The sequence below is a fragment of the Parasteatoda tepidariorum genome, chromosome 3, assembly GCF_982258835.1.
Source record: "Parasteatoda tepidariorum strain Cologne lab strain chromosome 3, Ptep-v5.0, whole genome shotgun sequence".
In the NCBI taxonomy this organism is placed as follows: Eukaryota; Metazoa; Arthropoda; class Arachnida; order Araneae; family Theridiidae; genus Parasteatoda; species Parasteatoda tepidariorum.
Window position 1 is genome coordinate 115,910,842 of NC_141757.1, and position 14,712 is coordinate 115,925,553.

General features: G+C 28.4%; 1 protein-coding gene across 1 annotated transcript in view; it reads left to right on the plus strand.

Annotated features, from left to right (window-relative positions):
* The window catches only part of Rpn1 (regulatory particle non-ATPase 1), a 45,319-nt gene that overhangs the window by 24,373 nt on the left and 6,234 nt on the right, over nucleotides 1-14,712 (plus strand). The window contains exons 11-15 of the mRNA XM_087159961.1: nucleotides 4,836-4,963; nucleotides 5,917-6,004; nucleotides 6,748-6,910; nucleotides 10,265-10,366; nucleotides 13,415-13,485. Of these exons, the coding sequence (XP_087016087.1) occupies nucleotides 4,836-4,963; nucleotides 5,917-6,004; nucleotides 6,748-6,910; nucleotides 10,265-10,366; nucleotides 13,415-13,485 (552 nt within the window). The remainder of the gene's footprint in view (nucleotides 1-4,835; nucleotides 4,964-5,916; nucleotides 6,005-6,747; nucleotides 6,911-10,264; nucleotides 10,367-13,414; nucleotides 13,486-14,712) is intronic.

Consider the following 14,712-nt stretch of genomic DNA (forward strand, 5'->3'; position numbering starts at 1 on the left):
TAAAATATATAATTCTTTAAACCATTTAGAAAATGTATTTACATCATTCGTAGGTAATTCATCGTCCCAACCAATTTTTAACTTCCACAATTCTTGTAATAAGAGTTTCGGAAGCAATGTAGCTGGCGTCAACAAACCAATGGGATCAAAAATAGTCTGTACAATGCCCAAAATTAATCTTTTTGTAATTTTCGTATCGCATGTTAATGCGTCAATATCCGTACAACATCTTAGCGTGTCATTGTCCAAATTCCAAATTATCCCCAAAACTGAAGTATCCCCTGAATGTTTATCAACATTTTTACCAGCCACATTACTTTCAAAACTACGCAAGTTAAAACATCCATTTGACATAATAAGTTTAGCATGTTCAATAAAACAATCTTGTTCATCTTTATGAAAAACACCAGAAATACAGTTATCTACATAGAATGCACTTTTCAGTTTTTGAGCTACATCACTATACTGAGGAGGAGAATTCTCCAAAAGATGCATTATAGAAGCATTTAGTAAAAAAGGGCTGGCTGAAATCCCAAACACAACCCTACAGTGTCTATAAATCTGTGGTCCGTCATTAGACGGGAAGAAAAACCTAAGAAAGTCTCTGTCCTTAGGTGCAATTGATAACATTAAAAATGCCTTTTCTATATCACCACTTATTCCTATTGGATACATTCTAAATCTATCAATAATATCAGGTATTAATTCAATGAGATTAATTCCCTTTAATAAACATTCATTTAAAGAAGGTTTTCCTTTCTCAGCAGCAGAAGCATCGAACACGGGACGAACTTTAGTAGTAAGACTCTCGAGTTTAATTACTGGTCTATGGTATAAATAGTGACATTCTTTTCTCAATTCAAAATCGGGCACGCGCTCGATAATGTTCAAATTTTCCCACTCCTCAAACACCTTCTGATAATCAGTAAAAAATTCCCCGCAACTCAATCTATTTATCATTCTTTCATGTCTCTTCCAAACTAATTCCTTATTAGTGGGTAAATTGGCCGAGTTATATTTCCAAGGTAATTCGACTTCATACCTCCCATTGGGGAGAATTTTCAAGTTTTTATTAAAATCATTTAAATCGAGTTCGGTTTCCTTCTTCTCAGTTTGGTTTGGATCAGATATTCCTAAAGTTTCAAGCTCCCATAATTTATTTACAGGTACTTTTATAGAATGCATTGACAAAGTCTTTAAAATATTCCTTTCCCCCGAGTTTCGTTTCCCAAAAACCGTCCATCCCAATTTAGTTTCGATAGCTGTCAAACCCGACTGTAATTCCACTGAATTTCCGGTTAATAATTTTCCTATAACATCTGATCCAATTAAAAGATCAATCTTTGATTCTTTTATGAAAGAATCTGAAAAATCTATTTTCTTTTCTTTTAATTCATTCAATATCTCTCTATCCTCTGGAATAAAACCGCAAATCATTTCCTCCGAGAGAACTTCAAAACAACAAACAAAAGTTCGCCTCAAATTACTCACTTCAATTGAAAATACTTCATGTTGTTTTGGTTTCGTTTCATTCCCCCCGAACAGTGCATGAATCACTGTCTCCTTTCGAAGAGGCCACGCCTTAAGTAGACGTATAATATTTTCACTAACGTAACTGCTTTGGCTACCAGTGTCAATTGCGCATCGAATAATTTTCTCACGACCTTGACTTCGAATTAAAACGCAAAGAGTTTGCAAATATACAGTTTCACTTTGACTGCTATTAGAAAGAGAACTTTCTTTAGAAATACTTTTTTGGTCATTATTTTTTAATTTGGAACACATTATATCAAATGATTATAATTACAATTAGAACATTTTAAATTATTTTTTTCATCACAAAATTTACTTATATGATTAGCTTTTTTCAAACATGAAAAACAAGCACCTTTTTTTAGTAATATTTGTTGCTTCTCGATTAATGACATTTTCTTCGCGGAAAAACATTTTTCACTGGAATGGGATTTATCACAGAAAATACAATTTCGCTTACCTGCATTACTAGCGATGCTGCTGTTAACTAGGGACGCCGCGGTAGCCGAATCGGCTAATCTTACCTGCTCTATTCGAGGGTTTTTATTACGGTGACTCGGGTGGGGAGCAAAACCAGTTCTTGCTAGCAAGACCATCTCTTCGCCTTTCACTTCTTGCCGAAGGAAATTCGTCAACTGTTCCAAAGAACGGTCACCTTTTTCAGTGGAGTCGTGGTTACGGCTCCTCTCCCACGCCACCAATACTTCTTCTGGTAGGCAACTTTCTACCAACCGCGTCAAAAAATCCCCATACTTTTCTTGTATTCTTCCCAAGCTTTCTAAGGACCTCAGTTTGCCTTCCAGTTCGTCATAGAGGGAGGGTAAATCAGTTTTTGCTCTTCCGGTTGCTGCGTTTTTCATAACTAAATTTAACAAATCACGTACATATATTTGTACCAGCAAATCCTCTCGTCCAAAACGCTCTTTCAGTTGTTCGATAGCCTTAGAATAATTAGCTGCCATTGCAGGAAAACTAAGTATCAGACGTTCAGCTTTCGATTTCGGTTCCATAGATTGCAGCAAGTACTGCATTTTATCTTCGTCTGCAATATATTTATCATCATGAATTTTCTGGAACTGACTCCAAAATGTAAGGTAATCTTTAGCTTCACCTGAGAATTTTTTCAGTTCTATTTTTGGGAGTTTAAATTTTCTCGTTTCCTTGTCAGTCGGCAGCACAGAGAGTTGTTCTTCCGAGTTTATTTGAGCACATCGTTCTAAGAACGTGTCTCGGTAATTCTCAGACTCTTCAAAATCTTCATTATATGCATTTTCTGTCGTCTCATTCTGCAAAAGCTGCTCTGATATAGCATTTTGACAAACTTCAAGTCTTTGGAACTTATCATTAAGTTGAAACTTTAAAATCGATAGAGCCTTTAAATCTCTTACTTCTTTGTCTAATTCCGTTTCGATTTTCTTCACGGTGTGAGTGAAGGCAATTCGCAGTCCTTTTCGTTGTGTTTTCAAAGCATTTAATTCCATTTTCAATTCGAAATCCAAACTAGTTCAGATTCACAGTTTGAAAGTTCACAAATCAAATTTTCAGTAACATAAGTTCAAAATTCATCAAAATCGAAATTCAAGATCAATCAGTTCAAAAAATCAATCAGGAAAAATCAGTTCAAAATTCAAATCAAATTTCTATCAAATCGAAATTCAAGATCATAAGAAAAATCAGTTCAAAATTCTAATCAAATCGAAAATCAAGATCATAACAAAAATCAATTTTAATTCAGTCCTAATCTAATTTCATTTCGAAATCCATTCCAAAAAGCACCCGTGTCCCGCCGAGGGTACCATTTATGTTAGAAACCGAAGGAGAAAATTCCAGATCGTTCTTGGGCTGCATCTACCAGATGCTGGGTGCATTGGAAATAAAAGTGACACATAGGCCTTCTAAATACAAAACAAACATTTATTCAACAAAACAAACAGCTCCTTGGTCAGAGCTGCTTCTCCGACGGAATCGTAACATTGAATGACAAAATCTGACGCCAAGTGCAGAGGCGCGCCTCGCCAACACTTTCCTCACTGCACTTCATTTCACAACAGCTATGAAACTAGGTGAAATCATATATTTTTTCATATAAATATATCACAAAAACATTGTTGTTTTGTCTATAGCAGTGCTAAATATTTCCAGAAGTTTAAAGAATGAGTTTTACGAGTTGTGGCACCTGAAGAATGTATAGGACAGGGGTGGCGAACCTTTATACACCAACGTACCATTTTTCCTAAAAAAAAATGTTTAATTAGGTCATAGACGTGCCGTCAAATAATTTTGACTTCGTGATTATTGGAAAAATAATAATACTAAATACTATCAACTCAAAACTCTTTATTTACATTGAAAAAAAAAAAAAAAACATTTTGCTGTGTCTCAGTTATACGCGTAATTCAGCTTAAAGTAACATCAGTGTGACTTCTGTTGTTGCAGATTAGATGACAAATAACTTATATTTAGGTTGTAAGATGTTAGTTTAAGCAGGACTGTTAATTTTTTTTTGCTAGTTATTCATTGTAAGCTTGTTTTTTATGGTTATTAATTGCTTTTTTAGCATTAATTGTTTTTATTAATAATTGTTTATTATTTTTTGTGTTTCTTATGAATTTTAATTTAATTGTTACATATGTTTTATAGTGTAATAACATTTGTGTAATAACAAATGTGATCGGTGGCGTGCCCAAAATATTGTGTCGGGTGCCATAAATGGCACGCGTGCCATTGGTTCGCCATCCCTGGTATAGGATGTCCTGGTGGTGAGCTGAGTTCAAAAATTGCAGCCAGACTGGCTTGACAGTTGAAAATATGTTGCGTCATTAATTGGGTTCCAGTACAATGTCTGCATATGGGGTACAATCTGGTCTTGTCTGAAGAAATCTAAGTCCTTGAAATGGCTCATACAGAGTCTACCCTCAGGGCAATGGCAACTATTTCCTATGGATAGTGTATTTTAATTCTTTTTAGCAAACACTGCATGCTTGAATTTAGTTGAAAAATGTAACAAATTGAATTTTTTGATGTCATTCACCACTAGCTTTTTTCAGAATTTTTGTTAGTTGAGATCACTTTTTCCATCTTACATATTTTTTTTTTGTGTGTGTGTTTAATCTCTATTCTTAGCATTTTTTATTAAATTTATAATGGTCCATCCTGTTATCTTTTTATTTTGACTAATTGATACTGTTTTTATTTATTGATAATAGTTCTATTAATTTATAATGGTTTCTATTATAATTTATTGGTTATAGTGTTATCCTTGCCATTATTTAATTAGGAAATGCCATTATTTAATTATTCAGGCTGGTGGTCTCTTAGCTTGTGGTATTGTGAATTGTGGTGTAAGGAGTGAATGTGATCCTGCATTGGCCCTTCTTGGTGATTACGTCATGCATAATAGCATGGTTATGAGAATTGGTGCAGTTATGGGGTAAGTTATTTGCTCTTTTTTATACTATGTCTCAATATCTTCTGAAGATATTTTTTTCAATTAAAACTTTTAATTTTCATAATTCAATTTATTGTTCAGAACTTAATGAAATTTAAAAGAGAATTATAAAATGTATTAAGGCTAAAAAAAATCATATTCTTTTCCTCGTATTAAATACTTTTTAAAATAATGAAATTTTTTAGAATGTTGAGTAAATAAATAAATAGGATACCAATAAGTATTATTTGGGTATTTAGCTTCGTATAAAGCGACTGGGTCATTACAGTAGTTTTCTTTTCAATTTAATGCAGTAATTCAACATTACCAGTCTTGTTTTATACTAATTTTTTTTTGTCATTTGAAAAATATGAATTTAAATGCATTAGATGAAATAATATTTTTATGAAAATTTTTTTAAGATAATTATTGGTTTCCAGAGTTTTATTATTCAACTGGAATCACCGTACACTTCCATGATAGAAAGCATATTATAGATATTGTAATAGTTATAAGCAAGATCATAGCAGAGAAGGTCGTCTTAAAGCAGGCCATTTACTATGTTGAGGGAAATTACTAACTCTTTTTAATTAAAAAAAACTTTTCACCTCCTCTGGTGAAATTGTGCTTAAATGTTTAATTTCTTTTCAAATAAAATAATTTTATTTTTTATAATTTTATTGATTATTACTGTATTATTATTTTATTGATTATTATTTTTTATTTATCATCAAATTTATATGATTTTGTTAAAACGGAAATAGATAACAGGAAAATGATAAAATTTCTAACTTTTGTTATTTTTCATCCCTTTATTAAAATTCAGAAATTGATTTTACACTTTTTTTTAATTCTAAATTTCATTTAATAATCATATTTGAAGAAATTTTATGTTTTAAAACAATGTTAAGATTCTTGTATTATTGTCTAAAAATTCTTATTAAATTTGTTTCTAGAATGGGTATTGCTTATGCTGGCACCAATAGGGATAATGTTCTCCAATTGCTTATACCTGTTGTTAGTGATTCAAAGTCAAGCATGGAGGTATGTTTATGTTACCTTAAATGCTCTTATAAAGTTAAGGAAGTTAAAGATCCTTTAAGACAGAAAAAAAGTAATTTTGTTGTGATTTACTAGTTATTTATATAGTATCGATGTTATAACTCTTGATGTACGAATTTATTCTTAGTAAATAATCATTTCTATTTGAAATTTCAAGTGTGTTTGCATTTGATGATTTTGTATTGTTTAAGGTTTGATGTATTATATGTTTAGATATAAGAGCAGGGATCTCCATGCATTGTAAGAGTGGAACTAGTTTATGATTTAAATATGACTTCCTTACCTTTTTTTCCATAGCTTTATATTTTCTGAAATAATGTTCTTATGCAAACTTAGAGATTAGATATGTGTTTTTTGTAGAAAATTTTATGTAATTTATTTCCTGTTCTTCAAAAGCCATAATTTTTTTTTGTCTCAATAAAAAACTAAAGAGAAAAGTCTTTTAAACCCTTCCATAAAAATCCTCTCATCTTATTAATGTGATTTTTTAGTAAGAGATTGTGTAAATGCATAAGTTAAAGAATATTTTTGCATAATTTAACATAGCACTATTAATATTTTAAAAAAAAGCAACCTAATCAGCATATTCATGGAATTTACTTGTTTTTTTTTTTTTTTTTTTTTTTTTTTGTTTGTTTGTTTGTTTGTTTTGAAAATCTTTAGAAATTAACTTTTATTTGAAAGCAATTATGCAAATTTTAATGGAATATTTCTTTTCTAAACAGGTTGTAGGTTTAGCAGCATTAGCCTGTGGTATGATAGCTGTTGGATCCTGTAACTCTGCTGTTACATCTGAAATTATCCAAGTTTTGCTTGAAAAAAGTGAAGCTGATTTAAAGGACACTTTTGCTCGCTTCTTACCTTTGGCTTTAGGTCTTTGTTACTTAGGTTAGTACAAGCTTTACTTCTTATTTATTGATGTTTATTTTTATACATATTTGTTCATTGACTTCAATATTAGTTCTCAAACATGAAGCTTTTTTGTTTGTCAGTCGTAATTTAAATTGTAATAGTTCGACGTTAGATATACATAGTTAATATTTGATAAATGATGCTTAATAGTGTTTAAATTGCCATCTTAAATATTATTTTTAATGAAAGTACAGAACAACGTTCTGTATCTGGACGGAAGTGTATTTTCTGGACACTTTTTAAGAATCAAAATTAACAAATCTTGCTTCCTTTTTCAAGGGAAAAACAAATATTTTTTTTATGTTCTTGAACCATTAAAAAAAGTATTAGTAAAATTTTATTTTTTTCTTAATGTTCTGATAAAGTGGTTTCCTTCAATAACTACACTGAAAAAGTTTTTGAAAAGACAGGAACAGTTAAAGATAAGCAAAACTTTGGTGAGAATAATAAAATGTGAATATTATTAAAGTTGAATATTAATAGCATTTGAAAAGAACATCAGCAGGCAAGCTTTGTTTCCCTTTAAATCATAATTATGAGTTCAAATTATTGTCTCCTTTCTTCCTCTTAATTCTTAAAACAAAACTTTAATGCAAAAATAATATTTTCCAGAAAAAATTATTCATAAAACATTAAAAGATATATCTGTCAGAAATGCTTTTAAAAATGCAAAGACATCATAAAAACATCTAATATATATATATATATATATATATATATATATATATATATATATATATATATATATATATATATATATATATATTACGTACGAAAGCAAAACAAAAAAATAAAAATTTAGCTTACTTTTTGAAAACAATTTTTAAAGCTAAACATTTAAATTTTCCCCTTAGCATATTTTCAAGAAAAATTAAAGATTAAAGTCCAATAGAAACCTTTTTAATTCTTGCATCATAATGATAACATAAGTTTTTTAAACGAAAGATTTAATGCTAAAAATCTAAATTTAACTTTTTCACAAGGCTGTATTTTTAGAAAAAATTAACCTTAAAAAAATAATGTTCATTAAAAACACTGCTTGAAAAATGCTGTTTTAATAAAAACACTATAGAACAAAAAGTATTAATAAAAAAAATGAAAAGAGAAACAAAAATTTGTTCTTAGTTCTGAAATATAATTTTAACATTTAGAATCACAGTTTTCTTTGTTACTAGTTATCTGTATTACCTTACCAAAATGAATGTGACCATAAAAAATTAAGTCTATTAGAAATGCTCCGTTAACATAGGTTAAAAAAAAAATTAAAAAAAGAAGCAAAAATAAAAAACAAAAAAGTTCTCACTTTTAAAGCATTAATTTGGTGAAAAATTTATTAAATTAACTTGCCAAAATATAATTTTCTATAAAAAAAAATCAGCAATACTAAACTCATGGTGCAATATAAAGTAATCTAGTTTCAATTCTTGAAATATTGCGTTTCAATGTGTCTTTCAGAATATAAATTAGCAAGTTTTAGAGCTTAACTATGTGTAAAAACTATTTCTAATAATGTATAGTAAAAAAATATACGATTTTAGATTATTCTTTATTACATCCATTGAAATTTATCCTTTTGCCGAATATTTAGCAGCAAAAAGGCTGAATACCGAATAGTGGTCAAATATTCGTTACATCTTTACTACCAACCCAAATATGAAACTTTCCACTGTATGTCATTTGTGAGAATATAAGTATTTTTTTGTTATGATTATTTGAAAAAAAATCCTTTTATACTAGGAATAGTTCAACAGTATTTCTCTAATTTATTTAATGAGAAGGACCCTTAATCTATATTCATCTTAAATCTTGAGAAATATTGCTTAATGTTTTTAATCTTAAAAAAAAAAAAAAAATTCTTATCTAATATGTAAAATAGTTTACTATGTAAAAAATAAATTTGTAATTAATGTGTAAGAAAAAAAAATTTATGTCTTTTGAGGGCTACCATCAATGTTCACTATTGCTATCAACACTGAAAAAAGTTTTGAGATTTTTATTTCAGATCACTTCACTTACTCTTCATCTTAGTTTTGTTTAATACCCAAGCTTACATATTTCATTTTTAATATATAAGCGGCTATGCCCTCCTGTTAACTATCTCTCCCAACACTCAGGTTCTGTCTGACCCACAGTAGGATGAATTATGGGTAAAAGATTAAAAAATCTAGCCATCAGAGTGGATCGATATTGGTTCATAAAAAAAGGCATTTTACAATTTATTGACTCAACTCATTAGAAATTCAAACAAAGTAAGGTATGTTTTGCTCAGCTTAAGTATATGACAGCAAAAAATCATTCTACCACTTCACCAGAAAAAAAATCAACTTTTGTATAAAATAACTCAAAAACTAGTGCCTGTTATAATAACATAATCATATCAGAATGCTCCTTAAGCAGTTTTCTAAAAATATGCAAAATTTCATATTATTTAATCTAGTAGCTTTTTGCACTTTATCAGTGTTTCTCAAACTTATGACTTTTGTGTACCCTTTCTAAATTTTTCGTAACTCTGTGTACCACTAATAAAAAAAATGAATGAATTTTTTTAAAAACATTTTTCTTTTTTGGTACAAAAGTTTTGTAGATACTAACCAGCGATCCATATTCTGTTTTAGGGATAAATATTATATTCTATGAAAATAATAAAAATAAGTAGAATTTATTGCAAGCCTTTACTATAAAGAAATTACACAAAAGTTAAAAATCACAACTATCTGTTGATATCACCCACTAATTATTCGCTTTTAACTCTGCAAAAAATAGCCAATAGAAAAATACATAATCGTTAATTTTCATGGCTTGCTTTGCTTTTAAATGAAATTTTTTGAAATTTTCGTTAGTTTGCAAGATATTTCGCTTAAGAACGCTTACCCCCGCTAAACTGTTCCCGTACCCCTGGGGGTACGCGTACCACACTTTGGGAAACACTGCACTACATTAATAGTTTTGCAGAAAATATCCCATAATATTGAGAGAGTTGAAATAAATTCAAAAAACTAATGTTTTTGCTAACAATTCAGAATAATATAAATAAATTTTGTTGATGAAAAAAATAGAAAAACAAATTTTGAAATTTGATAACTTTAAAACTAATAAGTCATTGAAAAAAAGAAGGCCAAGATACTTTTTTCTTTAGATATAGGATATCATGCCCTCTAAAAATTATTTTACTGACATTGAATTTTATATAAATTTAATACTATTTATTAGGAGTAGCCAGATTGTTACCAATTGCTCCAAAACTTATTATATTAAATTTATTAATGATGCATTCATAAAACTCTGTGGTTTCATTTATGATTATTATAATAATAATTTTTTTTTCTTCAGGAAAACAAGAAGGAGCTGATGCTATTATTGCAGCTCTTGAAGTACTTAGTGAACCATTTAGAAGCATGGCAAAAACAATGGTTGATGTTTGTGCTTATGCCGGTTTGTATTTAAATATTTATATATATAGCACAATAAAGATAAAAACGAAGAAAATTAATGAGTTTTGTTTACTGTGCAGAGGCTGCAAGTATAGTAGAGAACCAATTATCCGGGATGCTCGGGACCATCGCTATCCCGGATATCTGAATTTCCCGGTTTTCTGGATCGACCAAAAAGTGTCGTTAATCGATATTTTATCGAACCCGAAGTACAAGGAAAAAGTGTAATGCATAAAGTAAGAGAGAAAAAAAGGTACTCCTAACTTTAAAAAGAAAAAAAAAAAAGGTAGAAATATAACATTTAAAAGAATAAAAAAATTTGCAAGTTTAGACAAGAAAATCAAGTTTAAAAAATACAAAATTCCCATATTTATTTTTTAAAAATAATTACAATTCCTAAATTAAATAATATAAACAAAACCAATGATTAAATAACGCAATATATTTCATACCTAATTATACGGGGAGAAACGATAAAATAAAAAGAAAACTTATTAATCTAAATAAAAACACTTGAAAATTATCGAACCGAAACGATAGTTAAAAAAGGCAGTAGCATAAATATTAAAACCCGAAACAAGGCAAGATCAACGGAATTCAAAAAAAAAAAAAAAAAAACCTAATGATAAAATTTATGAATAAAAAGAATTAATTTATTGAGTGCGAAATTTATCGTGAAAAGAAAAAAAATCAAACGTAGTGGAATCAGAAAAACAAAACTGTAATCTGCTTCATAAAATAATCCTATGTTTAAATTAATAAACAATTCTCCTTTTATTTTATTTTTTTTTTGTTGATAGAAACAAGATTTTTAATTACAGCAGATGTGATTCCACACCAAGAAAAACTTGCAATTGATACCGCACTTCCAAAGAATGAGAATTTATTCAAAAGAAAAAGATTTTATTTTTATTAGTCGATGTCAAATAAATATATTTTTCTCTTTTCTTTTTCTGTTCACTGATATGCTTGCAATGCATTTTCCCCACCCCCCTCGTAAATCAGGCAGAAAACGAAATCAGCATGCCACACCCTAGAGTTTGATTGACGGCCTAAAGAAAAAAATAAAGCATTTCTCCCTTCCCTGCCTTCAAGGTCACGGAGGAAATGACGTTTCTCTGGGAAAACGGGGAAAAAATTTTTCCCCTTCCTTACATTTTTCCTCTACTCAACTTCAAGGATGAGTCCAATTTCCGCTTTTTTCGTTCTAGATTAAAATGGCGGGAAAATCGAGCAAAATTTTTCCCGGTTTTCTGGTTTCCCGGTTATCTGGATACCGGATAAATGGTTCTCTACTGTATATAGAACTCGTAAAATAGGTTAAAAATATAGAGAAAACATGGAAAATAATAAAGATCAGTGAAAAAAGAAAAATTATGAAAATAATTTTTAAAAAAGTATCAGACTACCTTCGGGACAAAATTTTTGAAAAATAAATATTTTCCACAACATTATTGCAATTTATATTGTATATTAATTTAAATAAACATTTTTAATAGAGAAAATTTAAATATACAGGAAATTTTTTGTTTAAAGAGTATTTTTTAGATAATTTTAATGAAAATAACTCATTAACGGAAAACACTCTACACAGAAAACTATTATACATACAGCTATCAAACTTTTTGAGCCGTTTCGTATAACCCTCTGAATTGTTATGAACCTCAACTTAAATATAACCACCAATACAAGAAACAATCTCTGAAAGTTTGAAGACAAATTTATAATAATTAGTTGAGTTATCTTGTTTTCCGTAGACAAAAAACAGCAAAATTTTCATTTTGAGAAAAACACAATTCAAGTTTATAATTACATTTTGTCTAAAAACTATGAATGTTTGTCAGTAGGAAGTTATTATATTTTATAGGGGGCACATTCCTTCACACATTTTCTTAGTTTTATTCAACGTAGCGATATTTTAATGTATTATTTAGCGATATTTTAAAGTATTTAGTGAATAACATCAAAAGTCTACTACTTATAAAGCATTTAACACAGGAACAATTTTTTATTAAACAACCATCTTACTGTATTTTCACACTTTAATATATATGTCTGAATATAGTTTTTATTAATAATTAGAAGTAAAAAATATGTTTTATAATATTTATAATAGCCCAAATCTAGAATTTTCTTCTAAATGCAATTTGTTATCATAGCAAACCGGACAACATAATGAAGCTAATATCATCATCAGGATCTCAATATCAATTATTCGATTGCCACACAGATTGTTTTTATCCAAAGGCATCAGTTCTTTATTGACATCCATAGAAATCGATAATTTTGAAGAGCTTGAAGTAATAGATTCTTCTGCTTTACACAATTTTGAATGAATGGTATAAAAGAAAAAATACATATTTAGAAGCCGGAAAACAAAATAATGAAAATCTCTTCATAAGCTCACGTGAATAAATCTGTAAAAAAGGGGTGGTTTCTAATGTATCAATATAGCCAAAGCAAAATATATAAATAAAATGAAATATGCAATAGTGTGACGATATAAATAAAAATATATAAATAAAATGCAAATATATAAATAAAATGCAAAATATATAAATAAAATGCAAAGAAAATACAGAACAAGCTACAAAACGAAATCTATAAAGCGAGTAGCGAATTCAAATGAACTTACATGTTCTGGAATCTTTCAAGAATGATTTAAAATATTTTCTTAATAAGATTGTCAGATTAAAAGATATGTAAACAAAAGCGCAAACGGAGTTAGAAACGTGAATTGAAGGATTTTTTTCATCTCTATCTTACTGCAGTACTGAAGCGCATTTGATTTGTAAGTTATCAAGGTAATATTATACTGGATATTTTAAAGTTTATAATTAATAAGGTTGATATTTAATTATACAATTTTAATGATTTTAGAAAATTAACATTTATTTAAAAAAGTGAGAGAGAGAGAGAGAAACATGATCTGTTTTGCACAAATTTTTAGCCACGGATTTGCCCGAATTATGTATATATTATAATTAAAATAACCATAAATATTTATTTTCTAATGAAGTAATTTTATTTAAACTTTTATGTTTTCCAGGTACTGGAAATGTACTTAAAGTACAGAACCTTTTACATATTTGTAGTGAGCATTATGATGCAACTGATAAGGTAAATTGATTTATTTCAATTTTTATTAGTTTACTAAGATTGAAGTTTAAAAATTATGCTAATATTAGATCGTCATTCACATTTTTTCTGAAGTTAACTTCCCTAAATTATATTTTTATCTAAGCTATAATGATTCTTGCCTTACTTACCTATTGCACTTTTTGATTAGGTTTGAAAAAGTAGAATGAAAATATTTATTACCCAGTTCCTTAGTAATTGTTGAAAAAATAATTAGGGAAGAACAAAATTGTTCTAAAAGTCATGGTTTAGACCCAGTCTGAAGTTTGTCCTTTACCCTGAAGTGAGCTTTGGTTGCCATTTAGGGGATCAAAAAAGGAAGAAATTTAAATTTCACCTAGACAAGTGTAGTATATTTTTCTATGTTAATAAGACATAGTTATGAAGTTTTATGCATACTATTAATTTTATCAACTTGCTCTTGATCTAATTCTATTCAGCAAAAGAATGGCATATAAAACAAAACTTTCGTTATTTAGATAAAAAAAAATACTGGACTAGTTAATGGGTAAAAAATAAATAAAAAATTAGTTTTTACACATTATCTGTGCAAAAACTCTTATAACTTCTTAACTATTAGTCCTATTAGCTTTGTTTATGCCTCTTTTAAATCAGTACTAAATATAATAACCAATGTTATTATGTTTAGTATTAATTTTAAAGAGGCAGAAACATAATTAATACTTTGTATGGGTGGATAATATTATCAGAGGGGTTAAAGGTTATAATTAAAAACTGTACTTTTTATACTTTTAAGCTATTACCCTGGGTCACTTGGTTTTAGTTTCATTTGATTCTAGTTTGAAAAAATATTCAGAAAATAACCATCTTACCATAATTTTTAAAATGTGTCCAGCTTTTCCCTTGTTGTTTTTGTATTTTCTACTTTTTTGTGGCATGAAAACTTACATGGAAGATACTATTTTTAGATGTATTTTACTAAAAAATTTTGAAACTAGATTTGATATATTTTATTCTAATTTAAATCAATCATATTGTATTAGTAATACTTCTATAATAGAAATATTTTAAAAGCATAAAATATTGTAAAATTGTATGCTAAGTTTTAAAATATTTCTAAATTTTAACTTTTATTTTGGAAGTACAATATTTTTTGTTTGTTTCCTGTTTGGATTATTAAAGTATTTGTTTAATACAAATTCCTTGTAAATACAATACATTAGTTCTTAAATCGTACTAATATTTAAA